General features: G+C 41.3%; 1 protein-coding gene across 5 annotated transcripts in view; it reads right to left on the bottom strand.

Annotated features, from left to right (window-relative positions):
• Window positions 1-25,966, bottom strand: part of LOC137662028 (signal recognition particle subunit SRP54) — a 38,315-nt gene extending 12,349 nt beyond the window's left edge. The window contains exons 1-17 of one of the 5 annotated variants that reach the window (XM_068397898.1): window positions 25,637-25,961; window positions 22,977-23,070; window positions 21,989-22,097; window positions 20,550-20,641; window positions 19,878-19,962; window positions 18,819-18,923; window positions 17,474-17,540; window positions 17,330-17,387; window positions 16,461-16,611; window positions 15,413-15,561; window positions 13,929-14,029; window positions 13,735-13,821; window positions 13,230-13,303; window positions 12,869-12,977; window positions 11,926-12,096; window positions 11,382-11,477; window positions 10,236-10,700 (exon numbers count right to left, since the gene is read on the bottom strand). In XM_068397898.1, coding sequence (XP_068253999.1) covers window positions 10,609-10,700; window positions 11,382-11,477; window positions 11,926-12,096; window positions 12,869-12,977; window positions 13,230-13,303; window positions 13,735-13,821; window positions 13,929-14,029; window positions 15,413-15,561; window positions 16,461-16,611; window positions 17,330-17,387; window positions 17,474-17,540; window positions 18,819-18,923; window positions 19,878-19,962; window positions 20,550-20,641; window positions 21,989-22,066 — 1,515 coding nt within the window. In that variant the 5' untranslated portion in view covers window positions 22,067-22,097; window positions 22,977-23,070; window positions 25,637-25,961 and the 3' untranslated portion in view covers window positions 10,236-10,608. Of the gene's footprint in view, window positions 1-1,452; window positions 1,630-3,750; window positions 3,872-5,797; window positions 5,959-10,235; window positions 10,701-11,381; window positions 11,478-11,925; window positions 12,097-12,868; window positions 12,978-13,229; window positions 13,304-13,734; window positions 13,822-13,928; window positions 14,030-15,412; window positions 15,562-16,460; window positions 16,612-17,329; window positions 17,388-17,473; window positions 17,541-18,818; window positions 18,924-19,877; window positions 19,963-20,549; window positions 20,642-21,988; window positions 22,098-22,976; window positions 23,071-25,636 lie in introns of those variants that run through there. The other 4 variants (XM_068397897.1, XM_068397901.1, XM_068397899.1 and 1 more) reach the window with 4 other exon arrangements.
• Window positions 25,967-26,195: the final 229 nt, after the last annotated feature.

Here is a 26,195-nt window from a genome sequence, read left to right as displayed (position 1 = left end):
GTTCCTAAAAGCCCCATCCAACCTGGCCTTGAACACTTCCAGGGAGTGGACATCCACAACTTCTCTGGGCAACCTGTTCCAGTGTCTCACCACCCTCATGAGATGGACATGCATATAAATAAATACAAGGCCTACTACTGTACAGTAAATAGAGAGCTTCAACCACAACATTTCTTGATCACAGATTCCCAAACAATGCAGAAATCATTTCAACAGCAATGTCAAGTAGAAAACAGGGCACCAGTTTCCATGCATGCAAAGACTCTTATCTGAAGCATGGGAACAAGCAGCTCTATACCGGCGTCTGTCTCCAGCGTGCAACCAAGCAGGACTACCTGCTGCACAAAGCAACAACTCCCAGCTGCCCAACTGCACTCCAGCACATCGGGAAGGACCCAGCCAATTTTGGAGTCTCCACCTCCAGCTCAGTACAGGCAACCAAGCCCAGAGAGGACCAGAAAGGGAGCCCCACTGGCAATCAGGGAATAGGACTGCAGACCCAATATATTGGGGTAAGAATTCTTGAAGGACGGTAGAGAAAAGAGGTGGTTGGGACACCAGTTCATGGGGGTGTCATAAAAGAAACATGAGACTGGGGATGTGGAGAGGTGAAGAGACGGATGCGGATCTTCCCTGGGACTGACTGCCAGAGAGCAGGGAGCTGCTGCCGCCAGTGCTGGAAAGCACAGCTGTGAGCTTTGCAAATACACTATGACTACAAAATAGATTGTGAGACACGCCAGCAGAATAAAACAGATTATACATTTCATTTGAACTCTAAGTATAGATCCAGAATCATTGACAAAAAGGAAAACGTATTTTAGCAGCTATAATACACACTATTGAGACTCCACCTGAATTTGGACTAATAAACGGAGACTCCATTCACAGGTCGAGCAACATCTTAATGGCTTACAAGACAGATAACATTACACACATGGACTAGGCAAGTCCTTTAAATCCTGTTTTAGATATATAATGAATTACAGCAGTTTTCCTTTATTTCTGCAAGTCATCTGTTTCTTTCCCTTCTATACTCTTTCAATTATATCAAATTGCTGGTATGGTAACACCAAATGACAGGTTCAACTCTCCACTGTCACCAAACATAAGGAAACAAATGCCTTCCCTGCACATTTTTCTAAACAACAGTACAAATCCAGGAGACACCAAGCAAGTATTATTAGAGGGGGAAATGCTAGAGGACAGACTAGAACCATGAAGAAATTAAACCCATTTCTAATTAATAGGGCTACTTTAGTGGAGGAGGGCTCCAGGACAAAACTTCTCATGAATACTTCTCACAGATTTCTCAGTCCCTAGAGCCAATCAAATTAAGGGAATTGTTAATACTAAATACCAAATCAGATTTGTGACACAAAAATTAAAGTATAAAATGTGGGTAGTTACCCAGTAAACCAGAAGTAGCAATTTATCAAGTAAAATACCTACCGGATCTACAGGTGGCAACAGGTCTTTTTTCTCCTGTTCATCTTCCTCTTCATCTGTGCTATATTCTTCCATTGTTTCTCCACTTGCAAAATGAATAACCCTCCTTGGCACTTTCTTCTTCTTCCCTATGACACCCAGCTCCACGTTCTCAAAGCCTCTATCTCCATTTGCAAGTTGCTATAAAGAAGAAAAAAAATCATTATCTCAAGTACTTGCTTCTGGAACTGGAAAAGTTCCCCCTTAAAAAAATTCACGAGATATTTAAAATGTGTTAGATTGATTAGCAAACACAACGGACATTCGCAAGAGCTTGGCTGTAGGTAAAAGATGAGACTAAAACGTTATTGTTTGCAGGTAAGTAAAAACTAATCTCTTCACTAAACATAACAAAAAGGTAAGTGCCTTCACTTCAGCATGGACAGGTGGTATTAAAACATCTATTCCGAAAGAAAGAGCACTGTGTTATATAGGAGTTTCTTAGCAGGACACTTTTCTTTAAATAATTTGATGAGCACGTAAGTGTTAATATTTAAGAGTATCGTTGGTTTCAGTATTAATATCTAGTGAAATTAATCAGGTAGTTCATAGGCTGTAGCCACTACTTTGCAAGCTTGGACAGACACCTCTAGCACAAAGGATAACTGAATGAAGGATAACTAAGCAGCCAGGCTCAAGCTTTAAAAAGATGCATCAAGGAATCTGCCCCTGTGGACTTCCCTCAGCAAAGGAAAATTAGTACAAGGGACCATGCTAAAGGAACACCACTCACTTTCGTGGCTAAGGACATATAAAAAGAGAAGTACAATGTGTGGTTCTGTTCTTCCAGCTGCTGAATACTACAATGCAGTCTTTGGGTCACAACCATTAAAAAAATATACTTATAGTAAGGCCAATCAATAATTCTTTAGCCTAGTAACTCCTGCGGCCAGAGAATTTTAATAAGGTTTTGTATTGTTTCTATCAAAACAGAGCCTTCACCTTGGTAGAACTTTTAGATATTACTGCATCAAATGCATAAAACTGTTCTGAAAACACTTCTGTCATACAGAGAAGGACACAGCAGTTAGGAAATGCCAGCCACATGTTTTTAATGTACCACAAAGGTTTTTAAAAATGCATGAGCTCATGTAACTTAAAACCATATCATAAGGAATGAGATACGTGTACGTGCACACAGACTTCGGGTTGCATAAAACAGGCACGTTCCAATTTTCGACTTCTTGTCTATGCAACCTTATTTGTCTCCACAGAGACAACTGAAAATTATTTATAAAAATACGTATTTTATCATACAGTCCTAAGACATCCCTTAATCGTCGCAAGTGCAGCATCACCATTCCCATCTCTTATGCTAGGTGACATAAACTAGCTTTGCAACACAAACAGGCTCGGTTAGCTGGGAAAGCCCGTGGACACGGCAGAGAGGGGCAGGAGGGGTCTGTGGGAAGCAGAACGGCTTCCTTCATTCCAGGCACAGATTCTTCTCGTGCCCACAGAGCAGAGGGAGGGAAGGTAGAGATCATGTGCCGAGCTCTACAGCATGGAGAGGGAGCGCACGCATTCATCGTCTCTCCCAGCCCTTGTACCACCGCTTCTCAAAACTGCAAGTCATTTCAGCTTCCCCTAGCATTTCTTTAGCTACCATGGCACATTTCGGGTGTTTCCCTGGAGGAGCAGAGCAGAACGAAGTGGCAAGTTTTCAATAGGGTAATTCAGATGAAACAGCATTACGTTTTCATGCAGAATTACGTTTTGATCTAGAAAGACAAAACTGACTATCTGGGGCCCAGCGCTCTCTCTCTGCTGCGTATGAGTCTTGGGAACAAAGCAGGAGCAGAACAGCAAAGCTACAAAAATACGAATGCTGAAAACTGTGAAGCAACCTCAGCACAGGGAGCGCTCCTTGCTGCCGCTATAAAAGCGGGCACCACTTACTGCAACTCAGTTCTGTATTTTTTAGAGCAAAAAGCACCACAGAATCAGGCTTTTATGAACATTTCACGCTCCTTTATGGGCATCGTACAATGATGCCATTTTTCACGTTTAGTCACAGTGCTGAAGAGTTCTATTTCTTGCAACACAGCATCGCAAATATTACTGTGATTAGTAACAGCAAGCAGCGTGAGCCTCTCCTCAGAGCTCCTCTAAAGGCACGGTCTCTTCATCTGATTTTGGCTCATTTAACTCAAATGCTTCAAATATTTTAACTTAGAAAAAAACTGTAGCAAATATTTAAAGTTTAAAAAGCGGGCTTTAATTCCATGCACACCCATTCCACACTCCACCTACGCTACCTACAGTAAGCAGCTCCATGTAGCTGGTACTGGTACAAAGTTTCAGACAAATGCAGTAGTTCAAGACAGTAAGGATTCATCAAGGAACAATGAATCTGGTTCCCTTAGTAATCTGGTTCAGAGTCCTAAATTATTAAATAAAATAATACATATAATCTGTTGCTTTGGTGATTACATAGTCAACAAACCTGGATGCGGGTTTTAGTCATCACTGTAGCATTTGTCCTTTTTAATTTTTACATGCACAACATCAAGAAAAGCAAACCCTCCCAGCTGCAAGCAGGAAGTTCAGCATCAGTAAATTTTCTTTCCAAAATTGTGGCAATGCAGATCTATTCTAGAATTGTCAGCTGGACTTCTGTTTCAGGCTTTACACTTTTGATCTTCCTTTACAAATTTGATGTTCTTTTCCAATTCAAGAAGTTGTTACAAAGATCATTGTTCTACTCCACAGCTGTGGTCAGGTTGCCACTTCATTTTTTTCCACAAGCTCATCCCTCTCCAACACATGATATGGGTCTTGAAAGACTCAGCATTTGTCCTATGCTCATGCCATACAAGTATTTACTTTGGCTTTTATTCTGGCAACTACTAGACACAAAGGCCAGTCACTGTCGTGCTTTCACCACACTAGCCAACACTCTTAAGGTACTCGGTGAACACTGTAAAGTGACATCCTTTTTCTTTCAGGTGCCCTCTTGGAATTTTTCTTGGCTTTATGGCACCAATACAAACCTTGCCTGTCAGGAAGTCAGCATCTGAAACTGCTGCTGCTTGTTCACACCCACTCTCTTATCTCACCCTTTGGCCAGAAACAGAAAGAGAGCAGGGCATGTTCTGACAGTGCTGGTACAATACCCAGCACAATGGAATTTGAGTCCACATCCAAAAAGCCAAAATAAATAAACTACAATTAAAGATGAGGTGTGCCAGGACACCTGCAGGTAAGCTAGGAGAGCTCACGCAACTACTATAAGGTGATGCAATAAGGTAAAGTGTCATCAAGGAGAGGAAGAAAAAAAGTAATAAGGAGAGCAGACTATCCACTTTGGCATCTTTTAATCTGTTGGACTCAGGTATCCTCATGAGAGCTTATGACCCACAATGCCAAAGTCTGCGATGTCCGCTCTCCCTCAGAAAGATAGCTGAATTTGCACAGATCTACTGACCTGACAGCGCTAGTTACTACACGGCTGGTAATAGTTAATGAGAAATCTTTCTACCCATGCTATCTTGCCTGCCTTGCTGATTTCATTTGTGTTACTTTTTTTGGCCAGGGCTTTTGGGGCGGGTCGTTTGAGGTTTTGTTTTTTCTTTTTTTCATATCGCTTGGCTTTCCACCCTTGTGTTTCAACTGAAATTAAATAGTTCGAGTCTTTCTGAAACAGAAGACAACAAAGTAACAGAGTCAGAGGACAACTGTCAGAGAAGACACCCTCGGAGTAAGTAGCCTTGGAAAGGCACCATAATCCGCAGAGACGCGGGGCACGGAACACCCCGCGTGAGGCCGAGGCCACCGCGGGGACACCTGCCCAAGGGGCAGGAGAGCCCGCCGGGTCACAGCCTAATCAAGGGCTGGTGCCCCTGACCATCTCCAGCGCCTTCGCGACCCTGACAGCGCCGAGGGAAGCAGAAACCTGCCTCAGTTCAGTACTTATCAGGCTCCTTTGTAAGAGGCATCATCTCCCAGTGAGCAGGCGACACCCGGGACACGCGTGCCCGCCGTGCTGACTGTAGTTACACAGCGCTGGAAGGACGGACGGACACAGACAGACTCACCGCCTCCCCCCGCGGCCAGGCCCCCCCACCCGGCCACCCACCCGCAGCGGGGACCCGGCCCGCGCCCGGGGCTCCCCCCGATCCCGCGCACGCCCGGGGGGGTTCAGGCCGCGGCCGCCACCCACGCCCCAGCCGGAGCCCAGCGCCGAGGCCCGCCTCACCGCGGCCCGAGCGGCGTCGCCCTCCTCCGGAAGCGGTCTCCTCCTGGGCCCCGCTGCCGGGAGGGACGGGGGAGAGGCCGCTCCGCCGGCCCCGGCCCCGGCCCCGCTCACCTGCTCAGGCTCCATCGCGCAGGCGGCAGCCGCGGGGCCGGCGGCGGGCGCGCAGTAGAGGGTGATGGCGGACAGCCCCTGCTCCATCCTCCCGCCCGCCGCGGCGCCGGGGGAGGGCGGCAGCGGGCCCGCCGCGGCCCAGGGAGGCGAGCAGCCGGGCGGCACCGCCCGCCACACCGCCCGCCGGGGCGGCGCTTGGAGCTCGCCGCAGCCTGCTGGGCCGCCACCCGCTCCCCCCCCTCCGCGCCCCGAGGGGTGGGGTGCACCGCCGCGACCCCCACGGGAGAGGCGGCCGGGTGGGTCTCCCGGGACCGGGAGAGGCCCTACAGCCGGTACCGGCCCCTGTCATTTCTCTTCTCTCCGCAGCCCGGCAGCAACCGGAGCCCGGAGTGAGACCGGGAAGAGAGCGGAGGCAGGCGGGCTGCCAGGCACGGCCATACCGACAGACAGAAGCATGCCCCCTCTGCAAAGAGGGAAGACTCTTCATGTTGTGGGGAAATGCACACGTCAGAATGTTGTAAAAGTCTGCAAAATAATAGAAGAATAGTTTGAGAAGCACATGAAGTTACTCGACCATAGTTAGGACTCCTCTCTCTCGAGAAGAGCAAAGCTTACTAAGCCTTTCAGTACCTGGTGTTGGCTCAGGCAATTCAACGCGTTTTAAACGACAAATCACAGAATGAGAAAGAAATGTCAGCCGAGGGTGCCCTGGCCCCTGGGATGTGTCTGGGTGAGAAAACAGGGTTTATTCCCAGCAGCAGGGAGAAGTGTTTATCAGGTAATTGGTTTGCTCAACTGCTCCAGTAGAGAGCTGGGAATCCTCCTCCCCTCGGTCTGTGCCGAGGCCTGCTTACGGGAGGTGACATCCCAGCCTGAACAAGAGGCCAAGGCTGACCAAGGCAAAAGGCGCATCAGCCACTGCCGCTTACTAATGAGAACAGCTGGAGATGGAAGCATTCCTAATATCCTTTTTATGGGACTGAGGAGTAATTTTTTTTTAAAAAAAAAAAAATGTTGGAGCCAATGGCTGCAACATGCACTTATTTACATAACAGCAAGAGCCATCCTTCAATCTTGTATCATTAAGAATAGCCTCCAAAGAATTACAGTCTGTAGCACAGGTAGGCTCTTAGTTGTATTATCAAAGCATTATCCAGATCCCATGACAAAGTCCCAGGTAAAGTATAGACATACCTGATTTACAATTATACTAGCACAAGGCAGAAAATGTTCCCCTTATGAAAGCACTGACACACAGAATGTATTATTGAATGTATTATTGAATGTATGATTACAGAAACATATGAATGAAAGATGAGAGTACTATATTAGTACAGGACTGAGCATCTGCTTTTTATGTTAAAGAACTATTACTTAAAACTGCAAAGAAACTAACGTAAGGGCACATAAATACCTTTTACCCTGAGTGGAGTCTACATTCTGTTTAGTAAGGACTGGTTGAAATATGGTACCAGCTCTTAAAGAACAGCATTAAATCATCAACCAGCCAGCTTGCTCTCCTTTGCCTCTACTGCAATTATAGCAGCTGTACAGTAATAGTGAAGTTAATCTTTCACCTCCCAGAACAATTAGCATTTGCAACTTTGACACTTGTTAAATCTATTAAACTTGTCTGTATTGAAAGTCCTGAGGAAAGGTAAAGACTGTTAACAAATAAAACCATCCCTGTGCTTTCCCATGGCTATTTGTGTGTGCTAAGTTTATTGTCCATCATAACTGTTGCCTCTTAGTAGGCTGCTCAGCAGAGAGGCTTAAGAATAGCTGCCATGAACTACATGCATCCTTTGCACTCAAGGATATATATATTTGAACTAAGGTCCTCCTCTTTCTTGAAGGAGTAAAAAAATTCCATCAAACCTGTTGTTCTATTCCTATGGGTAGGATTTTCCTTAAAAAGGCAGCAAACTGATAACGCATGCACCAACAATAGATGAAGATTTCACAGCTGGTGAAGGTCTTCCCCTTTTACAGAAAACCACCATCTTCCAAAAAAGTAAACATGCAACAAGATACCTATTTCTGTATTAGTGTGCTGGTGCCAAAACTTATTAACATCCTGTAACCAAAGAAAAGGGTGACTGCAGGATGTCACTGATTCTGAAATAGGGGTGCACTTCTAAAACATAGTTGAGCTTATTTTGTATACTACTCTCTTGTCCCTTGGCTCCTAGTGTCCTTCACAGGGCACTACCATTACCTAATTACCTAAACCCTTCCTTACCTACTTCCAACTTCATGTAGCCATGTGTCCAGACACCAAAACAGCAGACAAACTTGTCTGAGCAGCAGCAACAGCTTTCAGCAAGATATACACAGAAAGACAGACCTCAGTCTAAGTATTTCCAGTGAAGTTTGTTTGCCTCTTTTCAGGCTTCTTGTATGCCAGAGAAAACTTTTCTGCAGAATATGGTGAGAGCCTGTAGAGTACAAGTACAAGAAGCCCAATGCAAGAAAATGGTGCTGAAACGAGTTGTTACTCACAGCACTTGCTGGCAGTGTTTTACACAGCCTCTCCTAGCCTGATGCAATTAAGTCTCCAATTCAGAATACCAAATTGAGAGAACACATAGAACATGATAGCTTCTGTTCTCTTGCAACAACTTCAGGATTTTCTTCTACACATTGTGCTCTGCAGGATCCACAAACATAAAAAAAATTACTGCTCCCCCTCCCTAAAATTGTTCAATTGTTGTTCTCCTACAAAGCTATGAGAGAATTTTATAGGTGCTCCTATACAGCTGAACTCTCCTTTTAAGTGCCTCCAACATGAATCTGCTAGTTTTGGGGATTTGTGGGTGTGGGGTTTTTTTTTGTGGTTTTTTTTTTTTTTTGAGATCATTAGGCAATTATTCCAAGCAGGCTCCAAAGTCTTTCCTACCGGCCATGTTAAGGTAAGAGCAATATACCGCTATTTGTTTATTCCATTGCATACCTTATAAATAACAATTGACACATCTGATACTATAAAGGAAATGCTTTCTGAACTTGCCCTTGCCAACATGCAGATAAGTGACAGCTCCCTTGCTGTCTGGTAGCAGTGGTAGTAGTTTGCAAATGGCGAACTAAAGACTAAAACTAAATGTACACAATGAATTGAAAATAGAACGAGTTAATTGTTGGTAACTTTAGTCTGACTGAGCCTGTCCAGAAGCACAGTGCATCACTGTTCATCCTCAATATGCCTATTCATGTTCCATTTCCATCAAAAGCATTCAACTATCCACTCTCCCATACCAACTGCATTCCAAACAGTTTTATTTGCCACTCTTTGCTGCATGGCTTTGTATATTGCATTGGTTTGTACTGCTCAAGAACTAAAAGTAAAAACAGTTTTAGTACACACACCCCACTTAAGTAGCTGAGGACAGCTCCCCCACAAGCTGGTGATATGCAAGGACTCATTCTTTTGTAACATTTAAAATGCTAAGATCCAACTTAACTGCTTTACAGAATAATGCTATGCATGAAATGCAGTGCTGTAGATAAATGGCATACCTGAAGATTTTTCAGCATCCTCCATACGTTGAATACACATACCACTAATCACACAGATTACTTCCACATTGTAAGTTATAGAATACCTTATTTTAGCACAACTACCTATGTAAGCTATTCACTGTCAGCTATGTTAGCTGTCACCTTGCCAAAGAACTGGCCAGAGGGACACATTTGTTTTAATTACTGTATTTAATTTTTATCTTATCTAAGCAAGAGAGATGGGTGTCCATTTACAACCCAAGCACTCCGCAGTATATTACAATAAATTCATAATATACCCTCTTGCCTTAAGATAAGGGTGAAAGATCTTACCAGATTTGCCAAGACATATGCTGGATTTCAAGGTTCATGTGGTCTACTTAGTTTCTGAAGTGTACTTGTAGATGCCACCCTTTTGAGACCAACACAGTAAACTGAAATAATAAAAGAAGAAATGCTACAGGAAACTAAGATCAGATTGTAGCCAAGTTGGGGCAATATGCTCTGTCAGATACAGCTGTCTGTTTTAAGTTCAGTACCAGCACAGAACTCCATCTAGTATTAGAAATTATCTCCATAACAAAAGAACTGCTTAATTGGCAGCCTTGTATGAAGATTATCTTCAGTATATGAGACAGCTTGGTATCTGCATACCTATATGTTTTTAGTCACTTCATTCTTTATGTATAGGGAAAGAATGATAAAATTCCAGAGAACGAAGTTTTGTACAAACCTGAGCACAGCACATCCACCTTCTAAAAATGCTCCAAGGAGAACACCTGAGAAACAACGGCACATTTCAGATACTGAATTATTCTTATAGTATCTATGCCGAACATTAGTTACAACGGTCATTAGAAACAAATCAAACTAAGGAAATAATCTCATTACGTACTGGTAAAAGAAAGTTACCAGAGAACTGAAGAAACAGGCCATTCCCTTGTTTATAATGACTTACATTTTATTTTACAGTATATTTGTGACATTTTATGTTTCTATAACCAAAGATCAGGGTTGTTTACAAATATAATGGCTGCCATTTGATGTAAACAATTAAAAAGTGTCTCTAAATATTAAAATTTTACATCATGATTTTGTTTTATTAAATTGAATTACTCTTTGTGCCATCAGGTATTAGTGGAGAGGAACTAATTTAAGCAAAAATAGTTTTCAGAAATTAGATGTAGAAACAGAGAAGCCTGAATAAGATTTCAAAAGACCATTCCCCCTGTCACTGTAAAAAGGAAGAAAGCAAATTCTTGCACTGAAGTTGCAATGAAGAGTCAACCAAGTCCATTTTTATTAAGGCTTCTTTACATGTTATTGAATCCCATCATGCCTTTCATATTCCCAGCAGCACCTTGTTGAAATTGTCTCATCATTGACTGCAATCCTGCCATGCCACCTGCAGAAAATGAGAGAACATGAGTTGTTAATTGACTCTGAAGCACAGTTATCTTGTTCTGAGGCCTCTTTACAGCACACACATTATTTCAATAATATACAAATGCAAAAAAAATGCAAAAGCCCAAGACTGTCAAACCAGGTTTAAACGGCTGTTGAAAATGGACAACTGAGTGAGTAATTACAGAAAGGTCTGCAAAACACCAGGCTTAAAGTAGGTTAAGATGACCTGTGCATTAAGATCTAGACAAAAGAAAAAAACCTTGAAGGAATGACCATTATCAATTAGTAGGGTTCCAGTATGGGAGTCTTTATTTAAAGCTGCTCTTGTCAAATTTTATTATTTGGGGCAAAGCTTAGAATAGAAGGGAAAGGAAGTTTACAAATAGATTTGCTTCACCACAGTCATGCTTCAGTCATCACCCTACTACTTCATCAAACACCACTGCAATTGCTCATTTTGAGAGCTGAATCCAAATGAAGAGACCAGATTAAGCACTGGTAAGTGCAAAGCACTCATAACATATGGACTAAACTTTCTGATTCTTGTTAGAAAACCTAGAAATACTTAACACTAATATATAATGCACACATTCTCACATCACCTTCCTCACTTCTATACTTCAAATGCTCCACCGTAATTGGTAGTCCTCTCTTGAAACTGTAAAAAGCCAGCACATACCCATATGATGCAGAACTCTTGGATCCATCATCTTTGCCATCTGCTGGTTCAGTTTGGCCAACTGAGATGGGTTTACATTCTTTGACATATCACCACCTAAAAAAAAAAATTAAAGGAGCAACTGTAAGAAAGTGGATTAATATATGAGACTAAAAATAAATCAGAAGTTTACCTCCTAACTCTAGATTCAAATCCATTTGAGTCCATGATCAGAAGTTACATCAGCCACTTAAAAGTATTTTAAGGATCAACAGTCCCTGTGCCCCACATAACAGTCTGAAGTGTCAGTATTGTAGTAGTAATGAATTCTACGTTGATAAAGCCAAAAATACGGTAGTTTTCACTGCCAAGTTACACATTGTCATGAAGAACAGTGCAGCTCTTACCAGTTACATAAAAGAACTTTCAAATATCATGAAAATGAGTGAGCTACACCTCACTTTCTCTTCTCCGACACCTAATTTTCACATTTCCTCTGTGTTCACACACCAAGAGACCTCCCCATTGAGGTAATAATTTTTTTTTTTTTTTTTTTTTTTTTTACCTTTGAAAAGCCCTTTGATGCCTCCCATCTTTTTCACCATCTGTGCAAACTTAGTGTATTGGGTCAAAAGCTCCTGAACATCTCTGGTAGAAACACCTGAACCTCTTGCTACTCTTTGGATTCTTCCTGGCTGCTTACTGAAAACTTTGGCACCATCTGTACTGTCAAGTTCTGCAATTACAGTGTGGGAAAGAAAAATCCATTCAGTTACTGACATTAAAATCTGTTACAGCTGGTAGCAAGCTTGTTCTCATTATTGTTGAGAATTTAATTTTGAGCCAGAGAACAAAAACTTAGTTTTAGAAGTGACAATCCAAAATTTTACACAAATAATTGAGATACAATATTCTAGGGAATAGTACTAAAAAGCTGTTATGTTCATATGTTAATCACCAGGATAGAAAAAAGTCACCTGAATAAATTATGCCCTCAGCATACTTGGTCTTAAGCCATATTAATGGTAAGAGCATACTTGTCCTGCAAGAGTTATGGGTGGATTAGAAACAAACACACCTTGAATTCCAGAGACCAGGCTATGTCACCAAGTAAATTTGAGGGTGGGTAGGAAGAAAGACAGCAATGACAGATTAAAGATTAATGTAACTTTTTAAATCTGCAAGTATAGCATTAATAATTTAAGCAGCACAGTTACAGTACAAAAAATAAAAATACATTCATTTCCAACAGAATGCTTCAAAATCTTACCTATTCTACACAAGACAGAGCAGCAACAGGCAATTGTTAAGGTATCTCTCAATATTTAGACTTATTCAGAAAGTTTGAGACATATATGTACTCTTTGCCATTTCTAAGAGTGATAAATGCTCCTCATTGTTTTCTGTCACTGTAGATGCACTTTATGTCCAACTTGTTTCCAAAAAGATCTCAGTAAATAAGCTTGTTCAACAATGGAGAAAAAAATAGCGAGTGAAGTTTGTTTTACCTTGGTCATTCATACTGTCCATTATAGTCATCAGTTTCTTTAGCCTTGCCATTGATTCCTGTTCATTGCCTTTACTCATGAAGTCAGTTCCAAAACCAGGGATCATACCCTTGTTTTAAAAATGGAAAAAACCAGCTGTGTCAGAATAGGCAAAGCTAACTTTAAATAAGCAGCCAGAAATATGGACAGCAAGTTTTAGTTCAGTAGTTACTATCACAGTAGGCAAATCATTTCACCTTTTTGAAAAACAAAGTACAGACTCTTAACACCAGTTTCAATGAAGAGTTTTAAATTTACAGCAGAAGTTTGTCAAACATAAATGAAAATCTGATAAAATAAAATTATGTTTGGGATAACTAACCAAGATCTGACTGAATGGTCCCATTTTCATGATGTTTTGGAATTGTTCATACATATCTCTTAATGTAAATTGACCTGAAGTACAACAAAAAAAAAGATTAGCAAAAGTCACACTAGCATTTTGGTCTTACTGTCCTTTCTCAATTATTCTTTATATTTACAAGGTAGATACTATACTGCATAGATAACTAGATAAACAAACCTCTTCTCCAATACTAACATGGCTAAACCATTTTAGATGGCACACACTTAAGAGTTAAGCTAGTTATTCTGCAGTTATAGACAGTTATAGTCTGACAAGACTTACCACTTGAAAAACGTAACTCAATTTACTTGCCTGATACATTTATTAGAGAAAAAATAACCATTCTTCACTATGCACATGAAACACGTTACTTGTCTCTACACATAACGCAAATTAACTCAGTCGTCTACATCTCTGACAGAATGTGCCACGATTAGGTCATGGTAATACACTCGCTGTTCAGGCCTTAGGAATAACTCACCATGTTTGAGCTTTTCTATGAGTGCTTCATTATCATCCAACTTTAACTCGTTTACTTTATCTATCAATCCTTCAATATCACCCATACCTGGGAAAAAGAAAACAGCTCTGAAGTTAGCATTAAAAAAATTACACTTTGACTTTCTGTTATCCAATTCAAAGTGACTTTTAAGTACAGTTGTACATAGTACATACCAAGAAGTTTGCTGATGAAAGGCTGTGTTTTAAAGGGTTCAAAGTCATCTATGTGTTCGCCAGTTCCAATAAAAATAATAGGACTCTTTGTGGCAGCAACTCTGCAGTAAAATATATTTTATGAAATGGCCTCTCAAAAAGCACCCATATTTTGTACCACCTGTTAACATAATCAGCCAGGCATCATCAACACAATGCATCCTCTCTGAAGCATCTTTCTTACTCCTCAAACTACTAATGCAAATACATCCAGCACTTAGGATGGGTAGCTAGGAGTAGCTGACAAGATGTTTCTCTAATTAGTACTTTGTAAAATACAAATTCTGCTTTGAAAAATGATCAACAGAAATAGAAGTGGCTTATTTTCATTGCTGAGTTTAAGAAACTTGAAAGAAAGAAAAATAAATCATCTCCATTTTATCCTAACATTGGGAGGTCAGATGAGACAGGCATTGATTACTTTTTCTTTAAGGTACCTCCTACAACAGACCGCAATCTCATTTTCAACACAGGACATAAGAAAAATCAGAACCTTTTCACCAATCAATCATTGGCCCTAGCTTTTAGATGAACTCAGCTTCCAGTCTATGGAAAGTAGAGAACACACACAGCAGACTTAACGCATACAAGCGCATGACAACTGGAACAAGCTTTCAGTATTTTCATTTTGCTTGTAAGTTTAGTTTTCCATCACTACGCTATAAACAACAGCAAAATACATACGGCAGTGTAAGAATTAACACTTAGGATCAAAGTCAGACAGTGATTTAGTAAGTTGGTGTCAGTTAACTTTGACTGTTTTGACAAATCATCTCAGCTCCCTACAAGCTATATCATTGAAATGCAGCTGGAGATTAGTCTGGAGATGACACGCCATCATATAAAGCTAAAGATAAAACGTGACTCTTTCTAGTCAACCGAGTCTGTCAAGGTACAGCACATGGGAAATCCAACCAGAATGGAATTCGGGGAAGTATGACTGCAGACTAATTTTTTACAAAATTGCTGGACACTGTCAATCCGCAGTTTGATATCCATCACAGTTTTAAGGCCATTAGATATAACTAGCTAGAGTTTTTCCCCTTTTGGAAAAAAATCTTGGACATTAAATGAGAAGCAAAACTTTTCAAGTAAGCCATATCTATTAAGTCCAAATTTATATTTTTGGCAAAAACTCCTGATAGGCAAGATGCAATAACTATAATTGCTTGATGCTGTTTTCAGAAGTCTGACATGTGACAATACATACTACTGTATTGGAAGTACATCACAATATCTGATTCTGACTGATGCTAAATATCAATGGGTGATCCTATCCACCAGAAGCGGGGTAGGAACATAACCGTTACTGACTTAAATCCCAGGTTCTGTGCAGTGTGACAGTGACACTTCCACTGACAGTTAGGCTTCTGTGAGACACTAACACATTTCATGGTCATCCATGTATGGCCAGATGTTGGGCACTACTATATCACAATACTTACGCACTAAGAGCTCCGCCTCCTTTTGCATGTCCATCAAGCTTAGTAACAATAACAGAAGCTACATCTACTTTATCTTTGAAAGCTTTAGCTTGAGCTTCGCAAGCTTGGCCAATGGAAGCATCCATCACATAAACAATGTTATCTGGTTGCTAGGAGAAATGAGATACACAAAATAACCATTTCCGTTCTTAAACAGTGTTCGTGCATTATGATCAGTAGCAGAACTTACTAGAATAACAGTAGTAAGGGCTGTGCAGTTCAAAACAAGAGGGCAATTGTTTTATGAACAGTATTGTCTAAGGACCATTTGAAAACTCTGATGCTGTATTACTATGTGATACTTATCTACAACACAGAATATTAAAATTTAACATGTTTACAGTTATTACTTGTTTTGAGTGATTTTAGCCAGTATCTGAGCCAATAGGCTAATTAGTATCTAAAAGCAATTAATGGCTAACACCACCCTTCCTTTGGTTTTACATTAAGAGCTTTAAGATATCCATTCCTCTGAAAACCAGTTAGCCATTAGCAGGAGTTGCATGCTAAGTGTCATATTGTCATGCAAGACCACAGAATCAAACAAATAGCCAGACTTTTTAAACCCATACAAGAAACACCAGCTTCATTTACATATCAGAATTGTTGAAACCAATCATCTTCTCTGTTTCAGGGCAATTATTTGTGACAATCATAGAAAATTTAGTACACATCGCTACAGGTAACCAGATCAGGCTGGTTCTTTTATCTAGTTTCTCAATGCAAAGATCCTGAAAAGGAAAAGTTAGAGCAGGAATGGTAGTCTAGTTATGTGCAAGTATCCTCGAATTACAGATACAAGAATTAAAACTCACACAGAACTACCAAGCACTGATCATCCAGCCCTTGTTTATTCATATCTGTTTGTAATTTCTAATATAATCTAGGAGTTAAAGTGCTGATGCATTCCAGATGAACAAAATCCACACAGAACATTAGGAGATAAACGTAAATGAATTGTAGTCAAATTACTGTAACAGAAGTTACTGTATTTCTTCAAACTACTCACTATGGCATTAGCAACTTGTAACATCTCTTCAAACAAAGAGTCTTCCTGTTTGTGACGTCCACTTGTATCAACAATGATTATTTCAAAGTTTTCGTTCTTAAACTTCTCAACACCTTCTGAGGCAATAATTACAGGATCCATTTCTGTGTAACTGATCACAAAAAGAAACATCTATATATATATGCATGTAATTCTTTGTTCCCAAAGAAACTAATTCAAACTTTCATCACTCGACTGTAAACTTGTTGACTGTAAATCTATCTGGATTTCAACAAGGACTTCCTCTTATGTCAAGTAAAATTTGATTAAAAATATGCCTTCCTAAGCCATTTGCCCTTACTATTCAGTGAACTGAAGCACAAAGGACTGTCTGTCTCACCTGCTGAAGACTGCACTAAGTTCTACTAGCCCTTCTCTGAAATAAGATTTAACTGAGCACCTAGACAGTACACCTCCAGTGAAGCTTAGGGGAAAGTCATTTACTGCTTTATAAAAGCTATTTTAGGTCCACTGCTGCCCCTACTTGACAAGAAGAATTACGGGTCCAAAAATTATATCCTTTGATCTGTAAAGATACTTCCTGAAAATCTGCATGTGTCTGGTAAAAGCCTATAAACTGCTATACACTGAGAGAACATTCTAAGGAATTATCCCCACATGCCTCATCTCTTCTTACACTATCACTACCTGCTACTACTGATAGACAGTGTACTGAACTAGGCAGAATTTTCAACTGATGAGAGCAAATATTCTAATAAAATCTCAGTAATTACGCAACACTGAATGGGGCTTAGTGTGATATGTCCAATAAGGAACAATACATCATTGGAGTTGAATCGTTCTCCAAACTGATTCTGAAAGATGCTTACCTCCCATAAAAGGGAATTCTTGCTTTTGTGGCGTTCTGCTTCAACTGGTCAAAAGCACCTGTAAGACAGGTATAGTCACAGGACTGTTTATCTCTAATACTTACAGATTTTTTTAAAGAACCACATCATTAAAGACTGCATTACCTGCTCTGTAGGTATCTGCACATATTAAACATGTCTTCCAACCTTTTCTCTGATAGAAGTATGCTAACTGTGAAAAGAGATCCAAAACAAGCAGTTATACCAAAATCCCACTAGAAAATATGGCACTGTACAACAGCTTATGAGTCACTGAAGTACATACAGAGGACACAACGTCAAGCCAGCCTTCTGTAACTGAGATTACTTAGTAACACTGTACAAGTGTCAAATGTTAGCACCTCCGTTATTTAGAAAAGTATGTTACACAAATAATTATTAATGGCAAGATGAAAACAGCTGCTTGACTCTGCTTGCAATTTCAGTTTCCTGAGCTAGGAATGACCATAAATAATTGCAGTTCCCATTCTACTAACTCCTGGATACTGCTTACTGTTAATACTGCAGATAGGACTAGATTTTAGAAGCTACCCAAAGCAGTAAGTACATCAACATTAAGTACTGTAATGGCTACAACTTGTACAGCTCTTTGTTTCTGTATTTCCAGAGGAACAAAGGTATTTCCATGGCAAGGACACGTTTAAAGTGATGGATGGAGCCTCTACTTTCTCGTACTACTTTCTTGTAATACTCAGTTTCACTGGTACAACATACATTCACAGAACATTTGATTGACCAAGACAAATTTCCAAAATACAGTTTGCCTACAGAAGCACTAGGAAAGTCTTATGAAATCGGAGCAGCAATATATTTGGTATAGCCTATGCGTGAATCTCAGAAGCAGATGACTGAAAAAAAAGCAAAGATGCATCAGGCTTTTTCCACAGGATAATTTTTCCTCTCAACCACCATCACAGATCAATTAAGTGTCTATTCAGAACGTTCTTTTTTAGCCTTAAAAAATACAAATGCAAATTTCCTCAATTAATTTGGGGCTGGAAGAGGTTCAACACCACCCGTTCATATTTAACTGAGATATCTAACACAGAGGCCAACTTTCACTGGTTCCCCTAAATAGGTAATGGAATGAGATAGGTTCCATTCATAGTACTAGTCTTAAGCCCAGAAAGCAAAGAATAAAAAAGATTCTTTCTATTCTTTGCTTTTCTTATTCTTTTTTATCCATATACAGTATTGTTTCGAAGGAAGTGCTACAAGCCATAAATTGCCCCAAAAGAATACTACTTTGGACATTCATCTCATCTCAGACCCCTCTGCAAAAATATCTCCACATTGTAATCAGTTAGTACTTTCCTACCAATAGAAACAGCACAGATCACAAGCAAATCCTACCAAAGGAGTCCAATTACCACCACCTCCCTCAAAGAAAAAACAAAACAAACCAAACAAAAAAAAAAAACCCCACACAAACAGATTCAGTGCAAGTTACCTTTGAACAGGTCGTTGTTTTACCACTTCCCTGCAAACCAACAAACATTATAATATTCTGTTTTCCTTTGGTAGGTGTCCATGCTTTGACTCCAGGATCTACAAGCTAAAGAACAAAGTATAATACATGTTGCAGAACTGAATTTCAGAAGCACAGAACAGTCAGTGTCAGTCATGCTAGGTGCCTGGTTTTATATTCAATGAAGCAAACCAATTTTTGCATATTCTAGTCTTAACTTTGCTTAGATGCTTGCTGATTTACAGTGAACAGTGACAGCCCATGCAAGATATCTATAGTGTTATGCATAATAGTCCATATAGCGTTATGCATAATTCTTTAACAGTAACAGTGTTAATTTATTTCTAACACCAAGCACCAAAGTCAGGGTGGCCTGTACATATGGCATAAGTATAACAACCAACACAGAAACATGACCTCCACCCCATCATCACTGCTTAAGATGGACCTCTTCTGGTGAGAATCCTACAGTACAGAAGACGTTTTAGGGTTGCTGCCTCACTTCTTGAATGAGTAGAAGATACATACATTCCAGAGAGCCATCGTGTGGGTGGGCACAGACTACAGAAGCATAAAAGACTATACTGTTAACTGGAGAGAGGACAGAATACTGATACCCAGGTGCTGATTTGACCAAGCGGACAGATTAAAGATAAATGTTGCCATAACTGCTGGGTTGTTACTTCACGCTTTTTCACAGGCTTGTAAGTAGTTTGAACAAATCTTCCTTAGGCATGTTTCTGGGACAACCAAAAGACAGTCCAGAAGCTAATAGTACTTTTACCTTTATTTTGTCTTTAAATTTCAATTGCAGAGTAAAAACAGCTGAACTTGAAACTTAAATTGAAGTTAGTCTGAGAGATGCCCAGCAAGTAGTTTCAATCAGAACACTACTATTGTTTGCAATAGTAAGAATCGTTACAACAGAAGACGTAACTGCAGGTACCACACAATGACCTTAAAGCCTGGCTTGCTACTGTACTACTTCCTCAGCCCAGGCTGTACAAGAAAAGTGATTAATACAGAATTTTGAAGTCCTACCTTAACGAGTTCCTTAAAGACAGCATGCTGAATCATTTTTCTTTTGTTAAGGCCGGATGCCATTTCTTCAAGATCAATTGCAGACCTGAGTTTAGGAAAACCATGAAACACTAGCATAACTTAAAGCATCACTTTAACCTACTAATAAATGAAGTCTTTGCAACTGGAACAGCACTCTGATTTGCCTTGAGTTTTCAGACAGGGCATATTTAAGAAGAGACATTCATTGGATACATTACTTCTGTATGCAGGACAAAAACAGGTTCTTAAAATACTTGCATCTTTCAAACTTGCATCTACTTGAATTACACATCTGAAACTAGCCAAGGTAACAGTACTGGTCGTACACACAGATCTATTTATATCCAGCACTGAACATGTGAAGATGAGGTCTCTACGAAGTAATAAAGAACTGGTTTATTATACCACTCAACTGATGACAGCAACAGTTTTTTGAAACGAGATTATAACAGCAATAACTGGCTAAACTTGACAAAGATTCTTTGACGGAACTGGCTAGACATTTAGTTCAAACTGTATTTTCCGGTTAAAGGTAAACTGCGTTTGTCTAAGAAAACCACATAAAGTTAGAAGTTATTTATTCTTCTGTAACCTCAAATTACAACTTTTACAAACATTAGAAGTTAAATGCATTTTGATTATCGCACTTACTTGACATTTTCTCTGAGTTGCTTCACAAGTTTAATATTAACATCAGCTTCCAGTAATGCTGTACATACTTCTTTTAACATAGCATTTAAAACCTTTGGAGTATAAAAGAAAAATGGTTTTACAATACACGGTATTGGCTAGGCCAGTATGACTTCAAAATAAAAATGTGAAAGTGTATTTATGATATAACCAAGGCTTTTACAAATTAAATGCATGCAGTCCTATCATTATATTGACTGCCACAAAAAAAGTCTATGCATTTGTTCTTCTGTAAATACAATTTAAATTTGAAAGAGTAATACTGGAAAAGAAGTGTCCTCAATTTGTAACATGCACATGACAACAAAGTAACACAGAACACTTCCTATTGCATTAAGGACAAGGGCAGCTCATATGGTAGCAAGACTTCCTAAACTTCCCTACAGGTACTCCTCATAGACAGCTGTACAGAAAGCCACAAAACAATCTCTTAACACAAAACAATCTCTGCAAATAAAAGTATTCCTTAAATGCAAGATGGACACACTGCCATCTGCATTCTCAGCAGGAACTGGACTGCTGCTCTGGGGTATGCCTTTTAGGCAAACGGATGCCTCAGCTAGGAACCCAGTTTAGCAGTTCTAAGACTTTTCAAAGTCTTGAAAAAAAAGATTTTTTGAAAGTAACACCTGCATAAATGGCCTCATTTGCACAGCTTCAGCTCTTGCAGGAGAAAAGTTTCTACTGCTGAAAAAAATTAATTGGACACTTGTCTGCCTACCCAAAGAGTTTCTAGCAATTTATTTACTCAGAGGCACTTCTGAACTATCACGTCAGTTATTTTTCCATCTTGCTTTTCAGTACATATAACTGAAAACACTTATTTATAATTTCAAACTCTTAATTTAAAAAAAACCCACACTATACCAAGTCAAACAGCTTCCAGAACCACACACTGTATCAGCTTGACTATAAAGGCAGCAAACATAACATAATCCTCACATTTCAGACAGCAAAGTCTACTTTGAAAGCTATTTTTTCTTCCACATTTCAGCTTCTAGCAGCCTAGTACACATCTCCATTAGTCTAGCTGCACGCACACACATAAATCAGAGCCCTCTACATAACAGCCTACCTTCCACCCAAACTTAGGCACATATTGCCTCCTCCAGCATCACCTCCTCAGAACACTCATCTCCATAAGTACAGCCACCAGCCTCAAGGACCCTTTAACCATGGGACCCACTATGCCTGAGGTGATTATACACGTCTAAATCTGGTTCTAAGTTTTGGCAGTACTATCAGGCGGTTAAAACCTCTAGCTAGACATTTTACTTGAAGGAAGAAAAGAGCCTCAGGATAACATTATCCTACTTCAAGCTTCTCATCAGCCTTCGAAAACTTTTTCTCAGAACTTTGCTTTCTAAACATTAGTGCCATCACATATACATACTACATACCTCTTCATTGATAATTGTAGCATTGCTCAGCGAGCGTAATGCTGAAGTTATTTTTCTTCCAAGATCTGCTAGAACCATTTTGGCGGCTTCAAGTACAACTCAGACGAATCTGGAAAACAATTAAAAATTAAATTTAAAACTAGCTGAAGCTGTTCCTTTGCAAATTAATTATTCCAGTATCTTTTGGGGTAAGAAACCTGCTTTGCATTCCAGAAAGTGCCTAAGTTTTACTTTTTTAGAGTTATTTTTAGGAATATTGGCCTGAATTTTAGGCTATCCTGATGGCCTACTTAAAAACAGAGATACTACACTGCAATTAGGAAGCATTTCACTGTCTGGAATATTTGTGCATTGAATTCACCATGAAAAAACAGTCCAGGCAGATTTCCAGAAAGAATGCTAACTGCTTTTTATCATATCAGCAACATGCTAGCTAGATGACAGAATAAAATCAAGCAGAATAGCCTAGAAGCTCTGCATCCTGCAAAGACAGTATGATCAGAAGCAAAATATTTCGCTAGCAAAACTGAATATTATTTATTGGTTCTATTTTATCTGCCTTGCACTAAATCAAACTGAATTTCCCATTTCAGTAGCCCTACAAACACACTTACATTTTAATAAGCAAAATTCACATTGTATTTTTTAACAGCTTTATTGGAAAACCAGGGTTTTTTTGTTCACTACAGACACAAATCTTACATGTAAGCCTAAAGCATACTGCAACTTAGAGTCAGGAAACCATAAAAAGTTAATTTCTGAAGAGTACACATAGTCTAGTCAACATGCTAAACCACTCCACCTCCTATACAAGGTGGCCAGATATTCAGTAGAACACATGGCAGAAAGAGCAATCTAAAATTCTGGAAAATGACAAACCAAAATTTGTCTAAAGAGCAAAAATTTGCAACATCATAATTGCTGAAATGGAGCACTTCACATCCTTCTTGTTTATCTTCCAATTTCACAGTTGTTTTCTCATACCCACCTGAAACTACTCCTTGCTGGTAGCTGAATTCAGAATCTCACATTTGAGTTCCTCCTTTCAGAACTGAAAGCAAACTTCCCAATAATGAGAGCCTCTGCAATCAAAGTAGCTGAGGGTTTTCAAGATTTTCGTGACCTCCTCTCCCCCCGCCCCCCCACCCCACCAAATTAGTGGAGAAGAAAGCAGACAAGAAAGGCTGGTCCATTTAGTAAAATGAAGAATACATCATTAGCTACATTCTTACTTAAGAGAAAGGGCTCCAACCCAGGTAAGACAGAAAGAAGCTCATTATACACACACAAATTTCCTAGCTGCACAGACCCCAAAAAGCAAAGCTTACAACGTGTTTATAAATAAGTAAAAAGATACACTCCAAAGTAGATAAACCAAGTCACCCATGTAAGCCAACCTCCTAACTGCTTTGCCTAACTGAGAGTTAACACTGTCATGAAGCTTGTAGGTTAAAAAACAACTGCCAGCCCCTCTGATACTGAGGCCACAATGCAGAACAAAGTCTCCAGAAGTTTCAGAAGATTTACAATAAATAAATTCAGTCTAAGTACACGCCTTAGGTGCAGCAAACGATGCAAATATATTTACATATTTTAGATTTAATGTACATTGTATGTACAGGCAATACCAAGGGGACACACATTACCATGCCATCTCGGTATTTCATACAAAAAATTAGTCTATGCTTCCTAAGTGACTCTGCCTGCAAAATATTTGCAGATCAGTACACTAACAGATATGGATGTCCATTTCCTCACTTTGCTGGAAGAGGACTTCTCATGACATCCAAAGCGGGAAAATGCCAAGTTTTCCTTACAAGGCACACAAGCCACATTCTTGCAGAATAATTCTGAAAGAGCATTATCATCAATATGATCTACCAAAGGGTCTCTGCAAAACAGATGTTCACAATGTTTTTCAAGCTCATTTCCCATGAAAATCACAAAAAAAACCCACAAACTTTAAAAATAGCATTGCATCTTAGTAAGTGTTGAGGTGCTAAAGCTGCAGCCATGGACAAAACCACAACAGCTGGATATAAGAGCTAAGAAAGTTGACAAGATGATCAACATACAGCAGCCAGGTGCACATTCAATACTTAAAATTAGTTTCCAGAGTTCTATGGATCTCCAAATACAAAAAGTTAATTATGTCCTAATAAATACATGTTTCCACTGCAGAACTTCAAAAGCTTCTTCTCACAACCTTACAAGAGTAATAATGCAACTACTATGCTAAGGGGATGAGTTTAAGCATTTTAATATTAACTGCTTTCTCTAGCACATTAAGGATTTATAAGCCATCTAAGGGATGCCAAGTACAGAAATCAATATAACTTTTCATGTACAGTCCATCCAAGTTGTGAGCCACACTAAAGACAAAAAGACACAGAAGCCGTCTTAGGAGGTAGCCAACTTGGGCTGGCAGGTAGCCAGAAGAGCATTAGCAGTGACTGCACTGCAGAGTGCCTATATGCTGCGTTCAGAGCATTGTAGTTCTGGAAGAGCTTTTTAGCTTTGATGCGGCACTCCACAAACGCACTGAACAGGTTTAAATCTGGCAGGGCCCCACAGTAAACAAGTCAGGCTGTATCAAGGAGGCCTCATGCTGAGCAAGGCCATGAGCTCTACACAGTCTGAGCTGCCTTCAGCAGAAACAGCCTGGGCACCTCCGCACCGAGCTCCCAGGTCATCGCTCTACTGCGGAGAGTCCCAAGACCTCTTTGCTTGCTGCTGAAAAGCAGGCATTTCATGAATAAAGGGGCAGCAGAAATAGCAGGGCTTCTCTTAAGCCATAGCAAAACAGCAGTGAAACAACTCTGGATAGACAGACTGCCTATTCCTGCCTATCCATTTAGTATAAACCTCTAACCAAAATGTGTCTAGCTAAATGATCAGCACTCTTTAATGCACAGAATTTTTAAAAGATAACAGCTTTAACAGGTAACAGCTGTTTAAAAGGCAACAAGCAAAAGGGATACTTAAAGTCTGTACAATGAAGTTATACTAAATGTCTACATACGTGGGTTAAGACTCACTGAAAGTCTAATACTATAACCGAAAAAAAGGCTGATTCACAGGTGGAAACAGCTTGAGCTACTGCAGCGACACTCAACCCCAACTTAATAGTTTCCACCTTCTAAAATTATCTAACGGACGGACGGGAAGGCACCCCCAGGGCCGCAGCAGGGACTAGCTACCTGACTTTTGGCCTCACGTCCTCGTTTTCATGGAAAAGGAGAAAAAAAATGGGGAAAGCGCAGCCTTAGGTACATGCCCGGCCCCCGCCTTTCCCCGTGCGCACCCAGAGCTGGACACAGCCAACGGCCAGCCACCGGGCTAGGCGACGCCCGTGCCGGTGACGCGGACAGCCGGGGCTCGCCCGGGAGCCCCAGAGCCCTCCTCCCTCGGAGCCAGGGCAGCGCAGCCAAGCAGTGCTCCGGCAGACCGGAGACCCCGGCCCGGCCGCCGACCCGCGCCCGGGCTGCCGGAGGGCAGATCGGCCGTGCGTGCACAGGTGCTGACAGGGCCCGGCTGCCCCCCCTCCCCGCCGCAGCACCGCCGGGGCTGGGCCAATGGCCCCCGTTTCGTCCCGAGAAACGGCCACCGGGAGCGGTGCCGCTCCGCGCCAACGGACCGAACACTCACCGGGAACGCGGCGCGGGGCCTTCGGGCGGAGCCCAGCCCAGCCCGCCGCGGCGAGGCCGCCCAGCGCTCCGCGGCCGCCGCTTGCAACCGCGGACACCGCCGCCCGCCGCTGCCCACCGACCAGGGAAACGTCACCACTCGCCCTCCCCCCGCGGGCCCCGTCTCGCTTCCGCTTCCGGGGCGCGCGCGCCCACTGCCTCGCTAAGGTAACCCCGGGAAAACGGCCTGCCCGTGGCCGGCGGAGCCCCGCGCCACCGTCAGGAACTGCGCCGCGCCAGCTTAAGGGCAAGCGGCGCGGCCGCAGGCAGGGAAAGGGCAGGGCTTCCCCACGGACGTGCGCACCGAGCGGGGAGGCGGGACCGGGCACGGTGCCAGCAGCGGGCCCGGCGGCCTGAGCATGCGCAGAGAGAGGACGTTTAACGGCGAGACTGGGCATGCGTGAAGGCCCGCTCCGGGCGGTGGCGCCATCCCGCATGCGCACTAGCGGGTAGGTGTGCGGGGTGGGGGGTGGGGCCTCCCCCTGGCACCCCGCGCCCAGGGCACGTGCGGACGCCGGAAG

Source organism: Nyctibius grandis, chromosome 4 (assembly GCF_013368605.1).
Source record: "Nyctibius grandis isolate bNycGra1 chromosome 4, bNycGra1.pri, whole genome shotgun sequence".
NCBI lineage: Eukaryota > Metazoa > Chordata > Aves > Nyctibiiformes > Nyctibiidae > Nyctibius > Nyctibius grandis.
The sequence above is the reverse complement of the archived record's forward strand: the minus strand, read 5'-3'. Positions and strand labels throughout refer to the sequence as shown.